At 33.7% G+C, this 17,147-nt stretch overlaps 1 protein-coding gene across 13 annotated transcripts in view; it reads left to right on the forward strand.

Moving 5' to 3' along the window:
- The window catches only part of CDC42BPA (CDC42 binding protein kinase alpha), a 237,400-nt gene that overhangs the window by 157,051 nt on the left and 63,202 nt on the right, over positions 1-17,147 (forward strand). For all 13 annotated transcript variants that reach the window (XM_031438480.2, XM_031438472.2, XM_031438479.2 and 10 more), the window contains 4 exons: positions 2,389-2,636; positions 8,081-8,186; positions 14,691-14,815; positions 16,853-16,958. In XM_031438480.2, the coding sequence (XP_031294340.1) occupies positions 2,389-2,636; positions 8,081-8,186; positions 14,691-14,815; positions 16,853-16,958 (585 nt within the window). The remainder of the gene's footprint in view (positions 1-2,388; positions 2,637-8,080; positions 8,187-14,690; positions 14,816-16,852; positions 16,959-17,147) is intronic.

The raw sequence follows: 17,147 nt of genomic DNA on the forward strand, positions 1-17,147 counted from the left end.
CTTGCTTTTTCAGGATTTTCTTTGGTATTTTTACCAGTTTATTTTTGCCTGTGTGCTAGAACATTTGTCTCTGTCCCTCACTCCTGTACTGCCTCCTACATCTAAACAAATTTTAGTTAGATTTACAAGGAAGATAATTTAAGAAGCATTGACTACATATACATGCAGTCTTTCCTCTCAAATACTTGGTGTTTTTCTGTATTATCTTCTTTAAATCTTTTATAAAAACTTGTAGTTTTTTCATATAATTCAAATTATTCATTATTGTTATCACTTGTGTGTGTATTAGTTGCTGGTGATTTTTGTTTGATCATTTCTACTATTAACAATGAAAATTTTAACCATATCTTCTTCTTGCTTATTCTGCTACCTGGAAGTACTATTTGATTTATATTTATCTCACATTTAGTTGTTTTACTCAACTTTAGCAATTCCAACACTTTTCAGTGGACTCATTTGCATTTTCTAGGTGAACAGTTATATTAAGTGGAAATGGTAATGATTTTCATCACTTTTCTTTCTAATATTCATTTCTTGTACTATTTCATTTGTTACTTAGACAGAATATCTAAAATCTAACATTAACTAAGAGAGATAATGGAAGACATCCTTTCTGTTGTTATTGTTCCTGAATGTATTGTATATACCTCTGGTGTTTCACTCATAAGTATTATTTTGAGTGATAGCTTGAAAGTGGATAATTCTTAAGAGAATTACTGTACTCTGTTTTTTAAATTGTGGGACTTGGGATAGATTAGATTTTATCAAATACTTTTGGGCAGGAGCACTTATTGAGATTATCACATGGAGTTATTTTAAGCCAATTTTTGCACATTTATTAATGTTTGCTAATATTAAATTACCTTCACCACCTGCAGTAAAACTGTTCTTTTACAGTAGATTGTTCTTTTCTCTGTATCATTTAATTTTATTTCTCAGCATTATATTTGACTTTTTTATGTCCTTGTCAGTTAGTGACATGAGTCACTTTTTGGACTTTGTGCTTTTGACATGAGAATTTTTTTGTGTTATCTTTGTTAGGTTTTGGTTTCAAGATAGTTTTTGCTTGAAACTTATAGTACATGCTACTGTTATTTCAACAGCCAAACTATACTAAAGAGAACAGCAAACTAAAACTGTTCTTTGGGTGATTAGAAAAATGAAAGAATAGTACATGAATGGAAGAAAGAAAGGTTAGTTGATTAGTGCTGCAGATGTCAATTTAGGCACCATTTTCATGAAGATGCCCAAAAGTAGGAATATGACTGGACATGGCTTTTCCAGTTTCAGCTGAGCTTTGCATACCAGGCTGTCTCAGAAACTGCTGGACAATCTGGGTCTTGCATATGGTAGGCACTGAATGAATGGTTAGTATTGCAGTGGATATCCCGAACATTTCTCAGGCCCACATAAATGCCTTTGGTTTATTAAAAATTATAGACCCCAAATGTGAAGAAGCCAGCATATTTTTCTTTGGACTTTAAATCAACTACTGTTACCAGTTTTCCTGCCCTTAATACTGACTTATAAAAAGGATACACTGTCCTCCAGATCCTGATTCCTTTTTGTCACTTAACATAAGCTCATAGGTTCTTTGGATTTTAAAAGGTTTTTTGTGGCTCACCTGGGAAAATAGCATGTAATGAAATAATAGAAAAATTGCAGAGCTCAGGAAATCTCATAGTCGTAACCTCTGTCTGTATGCTTCTGTTTACCTTTAGCCGCTACCTGAAAGAACTTTGGATAAAGTCCATTTTCCTTTCTCCCTGATTACTGAGAGTATATTGCAACCTAATTTGTAATCAGATGGCTTTCAACGAAATTTCTCCTCCTTAAAATCCTACCTCAATGCAAAGAGATGTATCCTTTTTTTCTAGAATGGATACAAAGATGTTAGATTAGAGCTTTGTCATTTCTCCCTGGACATTTGAAGAAGACTTCTCCCTTTCCTTTTTGTACATTCTAGCTCTACCATCCCTCCCCCAATTTAATCTTTTAAAAACACAAATGTATGTATAACCTATTATTAGTTCCACATCAGAAACAGGATACAGATAGATTTTTCCCTCACTCCATAAACCAACAATATTATACATATATTAGAAATTTAAATAATTATATTAGTACCAGCAGAAAATACACATAATATACAATCTTGATGTGAAGAAAACTGAAAAAGATAACAATAATAAGGGAATGTACACTCAGAAAAACATTAGCAACCTATGGCAGACAAAAGGTTAACAGCCTATGTAAAGAAAACATTTTTATGTCATAATATACAAAAATAATATTTAGTTATGTGACCAGTCCTTTATATTATAGACTTATTATTTGATATTTTACTATTCTTGGAGATGAACTAACCTTTTATTATTACTTCCATAGCAAAAGCAAATTAGTTACTCACCAGGAGTATGCAGCATAGAACATCAGCAAGAGATAACCAAACTAAAGACTGATTTGGAAAAGAAAAGTATCTTTTATGAAGAAGAATTGTCTAAGAGAGAAGGAATACACGCAAATGAAATTAAAAATCTGAAGAAAGAACTGCATGATTCAGAAGGCCAGCAGCTTGCTCTCAACAAAGAAATTATGATTTTGAAAGACAAATTGGAAAAAAACAGGAGGGAGAGGTAAGAATCCAGTTATTTACTACTCTAATAAATATTTATTTAATACTATTAGGTGTCAGGGGTTGGAGATACATAGGCAATAAACATGTTCCTGTCCTCAAGAAGACCAAAGTCAAGATTGGTAAATAGAAAATTATAATATAGCATCATAGGAAACCAAATAGGATGAGTATAGGAGCACCCATAGAAGAGGCACAGAAGATAACTTTAGTATGTCTAGGCTTTTGGACAAAATTATTTCTGAGTTAAGACCAAAAATATAAGAAACATATAGCTGTGGGAGAGTGTCCGGGCAGAGGCAGCAGAATTTGCCAAGATCTATAAGAAAAGGATAGCATGGCACATTCAGAAAATGAAAACTCTTCATTATGGTGAAAGCATACAAAGAAAGATGAGTGGTGCAGAATGAGACTGCAAAGGAAAATAAAGTCAAGATCATGAAGGACTAAGGAATTTGGGTTTTATCCTAAGGCCACTGAAGGAAAATTACATGATTACATTTATATTTTTGAAAGATCACTCTTGCTACTGTGTAGAGAATGGAGTGGAAGGAGCAGTCTGCAGGTAGGAATCTAGCCCTGAGATACAAGGTGGCTGGACCTTAGGTATGATAATGAAAATGGAGAGAAGTGTATGGATTCAGAAGGTCTACTGTGAAGACAGAACCTGGAGGACATGATGACCAGATATGAGAAATGAGAAGCGGGAGAAATTATCAGTGATACTCAGATTTCTGTTTTATATAACTGAAAATATGTTATTGTCATTCTCAAGTTATATTGGAAGCCTGAGTTTAATTCATTTTGGTCCCTTCATTCAACAAATTTTTTTAGAACCTGTTATGTGAAAGCACTGTTGTAGGTGCTGGGGACACAGCAGTGAATAGATAAAAATTATCTGTCCTTATGGAACTTTCCTTTAGTTATGATGAAAGACTACAAAGAAAATAAGTAAAATACAGACTATATTAGGTAATGATTAATTCCAAGAACAAAAAATAAGACAGAGGATGGAGGCTCTGCAGCATTTAGGGGGAGGCTATATATAGGATAGCCAGGGAGAAATATACTGAGAAGATGATTTCTCAGGACTGAAGAAAGTGAGGAAGGATCTATATAGATGTATGAGAACATTCTACATGAAGAATAACAAGTCTCTTAAAAAAAATTAATGGGAAGGCAAGACTATGGAAATAGTAAGATCAGTGGTTGCAGGGATTGGGAGGAGGATGGGATATATAGGCGGAATATAGGATTTCTAGGTCAGTGAAGCAACCCTATATGAAACCGTAATAGTGGATATATGTCATTATACATTTGTCCAAACTCTTAGAATGTACCACACAGAGAGTCAACCCTAATGTAAATTGTGGAGTTGAGTGATAATGATGCATCAAATATAGTTTCATCCGTAGTAGCAAATGCACCACTCTGGTGAGGAATATTGATAAAAGGGGAGGCTCTGCCTACGTGGGGCAGGGGGGTCTATGAGCAGTCTCTGTATCTTCTCTCACTATTGCTATGAACCCAGAACCTTTCTAAAAAGTAAATCTGTTAAAATAATAATACTAAAAAGAAGGCCAATAGGAATAAAGTAGAATTAAGGGGCAAGAATAATGAGAGGTATGTGAGAGGTAGTGGGGGCCAGATCATGCAAGGCTTTGTAAATTATGTTCAGTGGCTTACAATTATTTACTCTGACTAAAACCATGGCATGGAAGCATTGCAGGATTTTGAGTGGAAAATTGACAAATACTGACTTGTGTTTTAACAGGATTACTCTGACTACTAGGTTAAGAATAGTCTGAACTAAATAAGAGAAAAAGCAGTGAAACCATTTAGAAGGCTATTGCAATAATCCAGAAGGATGGTGGTGGCTTGGGCCTAGGGTGGTGGCAGAATTGGCCGTAAGAAATGTTCAAATTCCAGTTTTTTTAAAGGTAAAGATAATGTTATTTGCTGATGGACAAGATATGGAGTGAGAAAGAAAGGACAAATGAAGGGTGATGCTTAGTTTTTGGCCTTAGCAATTAGGAGAATATAGTTACCATTTAAAGAGGAAGTCTACGGAAAAGGCAAGTTTGGGATGGGAGTATCAGGAACTCATTTTAAACAAATGTTTGAGATACTTTTTAGACATCTAGGTGGAAATGTCAAGTAGGCCATCATATAGACCATCCTGGATTTCAAGGCTAGAGATAAAATCCTGGAAGTATTTATCACTCACATGATACTTAAAGGTACAAGACTATTTGAGATTGTACTTAGGACTTCTTTTCTCTCTATATTCATTAACTAGGACTGAGTCTTGGGGCTCTCCAGTCTTTAGAAGTTGGGAAATGAGGAAGAAACAGCAAAGTGGATAGAGAAAGAGCAGCAAGAATGATAGGAAGAAGACTAGGCAAGTTTGATGTCTAAATTTGGTGTTATGATGAATGCATAGCAAATCTGCCTATATGTCAAATTAGATGAGATCTAGATCAAATAACATGAGGACCAAATAACTGGCAGTTGAGTTTAACAATTTGAAGGTCATTGGTAACTTTAATAAGAACAATTTCAGTGGAACAGTAGGGGCAAAAACCTCACAGTGGATCCAAAGACTTGAAAGAGAGCAATTGGCGACACTTACTACTGGAAGTCTTTTATTATGAAAGCAAGCAGTACAGTAAGATAGTAATTGGAGGAGAAATGTATCTATAAAGAAGTTATTTTGCTTTATGTTTTTGTTTTTAGATGGGAGAAATAACATCATGCTTGTAATCTGATAGAAATTATCCAGTAGATGATTATTCAGGAGAGAGAGGAGAAAACTGCTCGGGAAGTGTACTTGAGCAGGCGCATAAGCGAAGGGGTTGACCTTAACTGCGTTTTTCCCTGTAGTAAGAGAAGAGAAAGTAGCATATGAGCAGAGAGGAAGGTAGATGGGTTGGTGGGAACTTGTTACTATTTATTTGTTGCTCTCTTGGGTTGGAGATGTTGAATTTGAGGTGCTTGGGAGACATCTTTGTGGAGATACCAAGTCAGCAGTTGTTAATATATATGCACCCAATATAGGAGCACCTAAGTACATAGAGCAATTACTTAGAGATAAAGGGGAACATTGATGGGAATACAATCATAGTTGGAGATCTTAACACCGCATTAGCATCACCAGACAGATCTTCCAGACAGAAAATAAATAAGGCAACAGAGAAATTAAATAATACAATAGAAAAATTAGATTTGGTGGATATTTTCAGAACATTACACCCCCCAAAAATAGGATGTATATTCTTTTCAAGTGCACATGGAACATTTTCCAGGATTGATCATGTACTTGGGCACAAAAGAATCCTTAACAATTTTAAGAAGACAGAAATTATCTCAAGCATCTTTACTGACCACAATACCATGAAACTAGAAATCAACAACAGAGAAACAAAGGAGAAAAAAAGGAAAGCACGGAGATTAAACAATATGTTATTGAAAAAACAATGGGTCAATGAGGAAATCAAAGCTGAAATTAAAAAATACCTTGAGACAAATGACAATGAAAGCACAACCACTCAAAATCTATGGGACACAGCAAAGGCAGTGCTGAGGGAAGTTTATAGCAATACAGGCCTTCCTCAAAAAAGAAGAACAATCTCAAATAAACAATTTAACCCACCAGCTGAATGAATTAGAAAAAGGGAACAAAAAGCCCCAAAAGGCAGCAGAAGGAAGGAAATTATAAAGATTAGAGAGGAAATAAATATGATAGAGATTAACAAGACCATAGAAAAAATCAACCAAACCAAAAGCTGGTTTTTTGAAAAAGTAAATAAAGCAGTTTGAAGTCCAGACAAGCTTCAGATTCAGAGTTTGTCAGCATAATAGATGATAATTGCAATCAGGTAGTATAGTAAGTGAGACAGCTCAGAGAAAATGTGTAAAGAAAAGAGCTGAGCACCTGAGACAGAATACCTGAGAGCACTGGCATTTACGGGGAGGAAAGATGGGGTGGAGGATTCACAAAGGCAGCTGAAAAGAAGTCAAAATATAGGCTGAAGATCAGGCTGAAGCCAAGAGAGGACATTTCAAGAGGGAGGGAATGGACAGCATTGTCAAAGGTAGCCAGCAGCTTGGATGTAGTAAGTCGAGACAATGGTGAGTTTTGAGACCACAGTTTTTTTTGAAGTGGAGGCAACAGAAGCCAGATTTTGGCATGGTGAGAAACAGGCAATGAGTAAGCGGATATGGCAAGCTCTCAAGATTTAAAGGTGGTCGAATGGGAAGACAGGGAAAGTGGAAAATGAAGTGTGACATAGGGTTTATGGAAGAGTTTGTATATTGTGTTTTAATATGGGAGAGATTTAACTTTTGTTTGATGCTAATAAGAAAAAAACAAAAATGGTTTTATAAAGAAATTTTACCCAGTTTATTCATGTGCTTATTTTTCTGAAAGGCTTCTTTGTAATTTTTCGTATTTTTTGTCATTGTTCGGATTCTGAATAAAGATTCTTAAACATAACTAAATTTCACATTTTGACTATAGATAATAAGGAACATGACACATTTGCTTGGACACAAGATGGTTTATTTTCCTGGAATTTGTAATTTAATTATAATTTATATCCAATAATTTAGTGATGTGAGGATTTTTTAAGATTACATTTTAAAAATCAACGATTACTTGTGTTCTTTGTTGACTTGGAAGCAGTCATATAAAATTACCCAGAACTGCTTCATTTCTAAATTTCATTTTCTGCTAACATCCTCCATCAAACTGCTGTAGAGATAAACTGCTCTTTATATATACTTCAACTCCGTATTCAAAAATTGATTCCCCTTTCTTTCTTAGGAGGTTTTAAAAAAGTTTGTTAGAACTGTGTTTACCCCTAAGGGTGAATTAGTTCTGTCCCCAGAGCTGTCATTTAAAATAAGTTTTATAATACTAAATATGCTGTGTGTGTATTTACATATATATATATGTAGATTGGTGGGTACATAGGTGACAAGGGAAGAAGGAAGGAAGGAGTAATGAAAGATGGGCTGAGTGTATTGTAAGAAATGTTGGATACGTAATTTGAATTTTCTGTGCAATCTAGAACTGAGTGTAAGGAATCATATTGTGATCCATATATCCTCCTTTTTCCCTAACTTCCTCATTTTCCCATCCTTTTTGTGTACGTGCAACCAAATATGGTGAGCATGGTCAGGAAGTCTACAAATCACAGATGTCTTCTTCAGATTTTCAAATGACAAACAAAATAGATGTTATTAAGCAGACAAATCTATTTATTAATTAAAAGGAAATGATTGTGATTTCTTAATTTTAAGGGAGAAGAATGCAATTTGGAGCAATCAAAACATAAGTGACTTTTCAGAATAAAGCATATGGTACAATAGCCAGTCTGGGATACCATTATTTTACTTTTAATTCAGTTCCTTTTTTCCCTTTTATGTTTTGAATTGTGTTAGTCAAAGTGAAAGGGAAGAATTTGAAAATGAGTTCAAACAACAGTATGAACGAGAAAAAGTATTATTAACTGAAGAAAATAAAAAACTGACAAGTGAACTTGATAAGGTGAGTGATTCAGTCTCATTTATATTCATTCCCACATGCTAGATGTTCAGCACTATGATAGAAATTGTAGGTGTAATTTTATATTTGGTGTACATTTTTGGTTTAATATTTCTCCTTGTATGCAAGGATTGCTTCTGTGGTACAGGCAATTTTTCATTATACCAATCTGTACAGGAGTCTTCTGGAGAGAGATCTTATCTTATGCTTTGCCCCATTTATTTTTTGAGCCCCTATTCTTTATTTCACTTTCCATCTGTTCTCTTTTACTCTTTTCTCTCATATTCATCACTTACTCTGTCCTGGCTAGCTAAGTTAAGGCTGCCTCTTGGCAAGAACAGGAACGATTAGGCCAAACTAGAGAAGTTTTGACAACTCTGATGTCATATTCATGATGGAGAACTGATAATAGCCAGAAATAATGCCATTGGTAGGTAAAAATTCAAAGAAACCAACTATGCCTAAACTCTATAGCTTGAATAAGGAGCAGATTTATTAAACTAGATTAAACTTAGAAGTAGAAAGATTTATGAACAAAATTTTAAATACTTAATGAAATCTTTTTCCTCTTAGTATCTCAGATTCCTCGAACTGCCATCATTCTGCATTTCGTATGTGTTAATAGCTATAAAAATCCTAATATTAATCAGGAGTTATAATAATTTTACTTACATCAAAATAAGGCTTGGATTAACTGTGTTTTACAATGAGTTCTAGCATTTTCCTCCAGTAAAAGTATTATGTTCAGTTAATAGTCATTTCAGTAACAATTTGAAAGACTCTGGCTAGTTGTAAAAGAGAAACTCTTCACTCTGTCTCAAGTTTCCATTGTGTTCCATATTTCTTTTCATTTCTCTCACTGTTTTCCCCATGATTATTTAGTTTTCTAAGCATTTAAGAATGACTTTGCTTTTTTGGTTGAAACTACTTGAGAAGGAACTGTGTTAGTTTCTTTTGTAATTACAAAGCTGATGCATATGGATGCTATGGAAAGTGGCCAAATAGTAAGTAGCATAAATGGATTTTTTAGACTATGAATACTATATGAACATTATTGTATAACTCTGAGTTATTTTCACTAAAATAAAACTAACACTATTTAAACTTTATCCAAATAGTTCACATAATTTTTATTTCATGTGCTTGACTAATATGACTACAAAATTAAACATCATTTCTGTCTACAAGACAGAATTTTAAGATTCTGTTAAGAGTTACCTTGAGGTAAGAAATATAATTAAACTCTAGAAGGCCACTTCATGTAGAGTTTCTAATTACCTAGTAAAAGATGGTACTATAGATTAAGAAAAATTGTAATATAATCAAATGAATGGAGATCAAATCTTATATTTACTCCTTGGTTTTATTTCATTATTAACCATAAAGCTCTGGCAAGTTTACCAGAAATACGTCTCTAGAAATAATTTTTTACAATACTCTTTTTGTTTGAGGAGACTGAAGGAAAAAATTAAAGACCTATCTCCTAGGATTAGAAAAAAATGCTTGTCTTGCTAAATTGCAAGATATGATAAAAGATACAAATAGAACTTTGAGAGCAAATTCATATGGTTGGCAAGTATTCAGTGACAAAAGATAATAGAGAAATATTTATTCCCTGAGAAATAGGGGAGGAACTGGGTCTCCTTTCATTGTAATATCTTCTCTATTTTTGCTCCTTTATTCAGTTTTTCTTCTCTCTCTACTTAACTATCAGTTCACCTAATTGCACATCTTCACTATTTCTTTCCATTAATTCATTTTCTGGTTTGGCTTGAATTGGGTATTTTCCCCAAGAGGGATAACCAGAGAACACCTGTGCCATTGCTATACCAGCTGTTCCGTTGGGAACCTGCTGAAGGAGAACTGAATGCCTTCTCAACAGAACTTCTGATATGGAAATGAAAAAAACAATTATTATGTTAATTTTGAAACTTAGGTAACTAATAGATTCTCACAGTCATATTTCTCAACTCCAAAAATAAAAATTAAAAAGGAAACAGAAAGAAAGTTTGTTGATATTTTCAGAAAAAGTCTGTATTCAGAAGTTTCTATTAAAGGTTAATTATTGCAAATAAAATTAGCCATATATACCAAGAAGTGAAAGTAAATGGCTTTTAGTAAGAAACATTATCATCTGTATCTTGTTTTTATATAATTATTTTACAAAAAAGCAAGATTACACAAAATGATTGAAAATACACAAATGAACATTACCCGTGATTTCATCATCACAAAATAACTATTTTAATTTTATATGTTCCTTTCCAGCTTTTGTATACATATTATTATATAATTGCAGTCATACATACATTTTATTTTCTAATCTCTTTTCAGGTGAAATATCATGAGCATTTTTCCATATTCCTATAGAATCTTAAATTATTATAAGCTAGATATGTCAATATACAGGCAGTAAAACTTCATTCCCAAGCAAGCAAAATGAACTAATACTTAGTAGAATTTACTTTTTGGAGGTCCTCTTCTGAGTTATCTTATATAAATTATTAATTCTCACAATAATTCTCTGAGGTATACCCCATCATTTTTGCCATTTTATAGATGCAGAAGTTGAGGCAAAGGGAGATTAAGCTACTCTACTACTCTCAGAACTAGGAAGTGGCAGAACAAGATTGGAACCCAGGTATTCTGGCTCCAGAGTCTCCATGCTTTTTATTCAGAAAGAATGAAAAGAGTAACTTTTTTCTGACTAATACTAAACAAATCTATTTAAGGCTATTTGTAACTATTGTTACCTGACAGTGCAAAATCTGTTTTTCCTCCTCTTCTTGCAAATCTCCAGCTGAAACCCCAACCACAAATTAGTTGGAAGGGCTGTCAAAAGCAATATTGATCAAAAAAGGGTGTGTTGTAGAAATTAGTGAAGACATTGTATCTGCAAAAAACATCCTCAAAAACAGCTGATAGACTTCTGACATTGCTAACATGAAGAGATTGATGGGGGATAAAAAGTTTTTTTTTTTTAAAAGTGGGGAGGGTATATAGCTCAGTGGTAGAATGTGTGCTTAGCATGCACGAGGTCCTGGGTTCAGTCCCTGGTACCTCCATTAAAAACAAACAAACAAACAAACAAACCTAATTAACTCCCCTCCCCAAACCAAATTTTTTTAAAAAGGAGATCGATTAATCCTTTCAAGGAAAAAAATATTCAAAGTGGTTACAGTTGTTGAAAACAGTCATTTCAGAGCTCCCAGAATAAACCATCAGAAGACAACTACAGAACATTACTGAGATAAATTAAGGAATATCTAAACAAATGGAGCGATATGCTTTGTTAATTGAGTTGGAGGACTCAATATTGTTAGGATTTCTGTTTTCCCCTCATTGGTCTATAGATTCAGGTAAATCTCTATAAAAATTCTGGTAGGCTTTTTGTTAGAATTGACAAGCTTATCCTTAAATATATATGGGAATACAAAATATAACAGCTGAAATATTTGGCAGGAATAGGGTGGTACAAAAGTTGAAGAATTTATACCACAGAATTTTGAAACTTACTGTGAATCTACAGTAATCAAAGACTGCAGTATTGGCATAATGGGGCAGAGTAAAGAGTCCAAAAATAAGACCACATGTTTATGGTCAATCAGGTTTCAGCGAAGGACTAAGACAATTCAGTGGGAAAAGGATAATCTTTTCAGCAAATGATGGAACAATTGGATATCTATGTGTAAAAAATTAACTTAGATCCTTACCTTGTATCATATGCAAAAATTATTTCAAAGTAGATCATAAAGTGAAATACAAGAGGTAAGCATAGGAGAAAATCTTTGTGATTTGGGGTTAGTCAAAGATTTCATAGATATGATATTAAAAGCACAAACGATGAGAGAAAAATAATTATAAATTGAATATTTAAAAAATGAAAAGACGTACATATATGAGGAGGAAATGTTTTTAAATAATTTATCTGATAAAAGATTTATATTTGAAATATATAAAGAACTCTTAAAACTTAATAATAAACCTATAATGAAAAAGAATATGAAAATGAATATATGTATGTGTATGTATGACTGGGCTATTATGCTGTACACCAGAAATTAACAAAACATTGTAAACTGACTATTCCTCAGTTAAAAAAGAAAAAAACTCAATAATAAGAAATAATACAAACAACCCAAAGGAAAAAATGTGGAAAAAATTTAAAAGCCATTTCATGAAAGAAGATGTATAAATAACAAATAAGTACATGAAAAGGTGTTCAGTATCATTAGTCATTAGGAAAATGCAAGGTAAAACCATAATAAGTTACTGTTGTACAGCCTCAAGAATGAATATCATCAGTCAGTGACCATACTAACTGTTGGGAAGGATGTGGAGACACTGGAACTCATACACCGCTTGTAGGAGTGCAAGATGGTGTAACCTCTTTAGAAAATAGTTTTGAAAAAAAGTTAAGTATACATTTACTGTATAACCCAGAAATTCTCCTAGATATTTATCCAAAGGAAATGAAAACATAGTTCCCTTAAAGACTTATATTTGAATGTTCATAGCATCATTATTCACAATAGCGAATAACTGGGAGCAACACAAATGTTCATCAAGTAGTGAATGGATAGAGTGTACTAATATCTGTATAATAGAATACTACTCAGCTCTGAAAAGGAGTGAATTTCTGATATGTTCAACCATTATGATTGAACCTCAATAATACGATAAGTAAAAAAAACCTGATACAAAAAACTATGTATTGTATTATTTCATTGATAATTAAATTTCTAGAAAAGGTAACACTTAAGGCACAGAAAAGAGATCAGTGATGCCTGGAACTCAGGGTAGAAGCCAGAATCTGCAAACCAGCATGGGGGAAATTTATCAGGTACTGAAAGTGTTCCCAAACTAGATTGTGGTTATTGTTGCATAAATGTTTAAATTTACTAAAGATCACCAAATCATACACATATAATGGGTGAATTTTAAAGTATGTAATAAAACTGTAAAAAAAACCAAAAACCAAAGCTTATAAAATCCATTTTCAAAGATAAATGGCACACTCTGTGATACAAAACTTAAATCCCTTGTTCTCAATAGGCAGATAAGTGTGTGTGTTAGCAGTGACAGCTTCTCTCACCCTATTTCCTTCCAAGAAGACAGTGAGGTTGGCAGTAGGATTAAATGGAGAATTACAGCTGTATATGCATAAAGCAATTTGTCCTTTGGCAGAGGGAAAGAAATCAGACTTTGCATTATGAATGGTGCCAGAACTGCCATTCTCAAAGAAGTACAGGTTAAAAACATACCAGAAAAACCCTGGGTCATTAGGAGAATTCCTGATGAACTTAGATTGGGGAGTTGGCAAACTAAGGACTGTGGCCAAACCCGGCCCTCAGACTTATTTGGTACGACCCATGAGCTAACAATGATGTTTACATTTAAAAACGATTATTTCTAAAAAGAAGCCACATAGCCAAAACTATTTACTGTCTAATTCTTTACTGGAAAGTTTGCAGACCCCTGACTTAGAATGTTGTTATAGCCTGTATTAAAAACTGAACCAATAGAAGATACACACACATGTACATAAAATGTTTATTGTAAGGAATTGACTCACATGATTATAGAGGCTGACAAGAGACCCTACAGAGAGAGGTCCCTCATCCTTTCCACCATGTGAGGTGAGGACACAACCAGAAAGCAGGCCTGCCGTAGATACTGAATCTGCTGGTGCCTTGATCTTGGACTTCCCAGCATCCAGAGCTGCGAGGAATGTTTCCAGTTCAAGCCACCCAGACTGTGGGATTCCATTACAGCAGCCTAAATGGACTAGTCAGGAGCCTGCAAATAAAAGAGACCTAAAGATACAGCAACCATTGAGTTATGTTTACTTGTTAGTATCATGATCGAATTTAACAAAATGTTAAGTCTTTTGATATTTTGAGACAACTGGAAATTTAAAGTTACTATGTATGTGATCATGTAAGCAAACTTGTTCAGTTTGTTTGATATTGTGGTTATATTTTAAAAGAGGGCCTTATTTTCTAGAGATATACATAGAAATATGTATGGTTAAAATTATATGGTGTCTGGGATTTGCTTCAAAATAATACAGGAAGAAGGGGTAAGAAGACAGGAATACAAGTGAAATAAGACTGACATTGAGGCCATAATTATTGAGATTGGGGTCATGGGCTCATTGGAATTCACTTATACTCTACTGTCCATTTTTTGTAAGTTTTTTTTTTTTTAAGAGAATGACATAGAGACATTTTCTGACCAAAAAAAAAGAGAAAGAATTCTTCAGGCCAATGGAACAAATTCAATATAGGGAGTAAGTAAGGGAAAAGCAAAGGCAGAGGAGAATTCAGAGCCCTTGGTATTTCCAGATTCAGTGACCAGAGGGTACATAATACGAAATCAGGAAGACAAGAGTTTTTGAGTGGACTGTGGTGACTTACCAGATTTAACAGGAGGTATCTGAACACCTTGAATTCCTGTTCTTAAAAGTCACACATGTCTTTAAAGTGTCTTAAAACTGCCTTTCAGCTTACTGCTTTGTATGAGAACTTAAGTACACGCAACCAGCAGTTAGAAGAAGAGGTAAAAGACCTAGCAGACAAGAAAGAATCAGTTGCACATTGGGAAGCCCAAATCACAGAAATAATTCAGTGGTGAGTAATCTTTTAAATGTGTTTTTATGGGTGATTTTGGCCATGTGGTAAAGTTGGTATGAATTCCATTAGACTACTAACATGTTCTTTTTTTTCACTGAAGTATGGTTGACATACAATATTATATTAGTTTTAGGTGTACAACATAGTGATTCAACATTTTATATACATTATGGATTGATCACCATAAGTCTAGTAACTGTCATCATCCAAAGTTACTGCAGTATTATTGACTGTATACCCTATGTTAGATATTACATCCCTGTTGACTTATTTCTTTTATAGCGGGAAGTCTGTACCTCTTAATCCTCTTCACCTATTTCACCCAACCCCCCACCCCCTCCCCTCTGGTGGCCACTCATTTGTTCTCTGTGAGTCTGTTTCTGTTTTGTTTGTTTTTTTGGTTTTGTTTTGTTGTTGTTGTTTTGTTTTGTTTGTTTTTAGTTTCCACATACAGGTAAAACCATACAGTATTTGTCTTTCTTTGTCTGACGTGTAAGTAATAATGTACTCTGAGCTGTGGTAGATACTAAACCAACACCAGTTGAGGCCAATTAACCTGACCATTTAAATGTCAGTAGTTTTCTTCATTGCTACAGTGTAAGTGTTTTTGTACTCTTAAAAAAGATAGTCTTCCTCCATCCATATTTATTCTTTATACTATAGATTAGATGATTAAATGAAAAGATTGCAGTCACTTGTGGTTTGTGGTGTCCAAAGTTAAAGAATTTTAGAAGGAAACAACATCCCTCTGTACAAACTTTCTTAATATTTTCTAAATCCATTTTTCTTTAAAAGATAATAAAAATATATACATGTATGTAGGGCCTAAAAATATGTAACAATCACTAGAGTGGGCCTCTTCTTACAATGATTTTATTGCTTCTCTGTTTAGATTCTTTAGCTTGTCCTCCAAAACACTTTCCATCTGAGAGAAGAAAAAAATCTAAAGATCTTTTTAAAGGGCTTCTTTGAGATAAAGAGATAGGTGGGTAGGTAGATAAATTTAACACCTCAGGAGTTTAAATTCTAAAAGATGCTGTGGCAAGGCTCAAGATTTAAGCTTGTCTGCTGTATGCATCACAGATACATGTTGATTTACCTGAAATATACTTTCTTCATAGATATTCAATGGCCTGAATTTTATCTGTGAAAGCAACCAACCTGTACAAAGGCAGATAGTCTTCCCCAGGGTATATTAGAATACACTTTTGAACATTGCAAATTTCAACACTTTTCTTTTGTGCAATTACGGCTTTCTATATGCCAGTGTTTTTCATTTCTTTTGAGAATGGGACCTTCTGTGTAGATTTTTATATGCTGGCACTGCCCACCCACTAGTCTTCTCCTAGTTTTGGAGGAGATGTAACAAAATGTAGACTTTATCCTAAGAAATTCTAGAATGTAGAATTTGTCTCCTTGAATATAATTTGAAAATATTTCTATTTAAAAACATAATAGTTACATCAGCAAGGTAGCCTTAAGACAATAAGTAGAAACTGAGTTTCAGTAGACTTTAATCTTTCCTCTTTGTTATTTTATTGATCATTTTGGAAAACAAAAGAGCTTTATTACAATACAACCCTGATTTTTGCTAAATATTCTACTTTAAACTTTATAAATTTATTGTACTTCAGTTTTAAGAAGGGTGTGTTGTGTTTTCATAAGATAAAAGATAGAAACTAATTAATAAGAAATTTTAAAATTCTTTAGAAATCAAATGCATGTTTGTGTGTGGTTTATTGTTAGATTTAAAGTATTCTGTGGTTCCAGGGTTAAATTTTACTAAATTATCAGATACACATAGTTTGGACTTCCCTAAACATGGCCAGCTTTAATCTGTAAATAACTGAACAGTAAACTATGTCCCAGTTGTTGACAGATAGTAATACTGTAATAGACCTTTAGAAAGAAGATATTTAAAAACATTTCTGTTAGTTTTCACTTATTTCTTTATGATGCTTTAACATATATCTCACTAAAGTTTTCTGTTTTACTTTGGTTCTTTACCTCTGTCTTTATATGCATATATTCTAGGGTCAGTGATGAAAAGGATGCACGAGGATATCTTCAGGCCTTAGCTTCTAAAATGACGGAAGAATTGGAAGCATTAAGAAATTCCAGCTTGGGTACACGAGCAACAGTAAGCTCTGCCATTTTACAAGGAGGCTTATTGTGTTATTAGGGAAAAGACTCAAAACACACTGTCATAAATAGGCTTTGCAGACTTTAAGATTTTCATGAGAAATCATTCTAAGTCTTTTCCGTAGGAAATCATAATGCGCGGCTTTCTAACTGTAATTTGCATGGCTAGCCATTGTTGGTAATAACT

This window comes from Camelus dromedarius, chromosome 21 (genome assembly GCF_036321535.1).
Source record: "Camelus dromedarius isolate mCamDro1 chromosome 21, mCamDro1.pat, whole genome shotgun sequence".
Classification (NCBI taxonomy): domain Eukaryota; kingdom Metazoa; phylum Chordata; class Mammalia; order Artiodactyla; family Camelidae; genus Camelus; species Camelus dromedarius.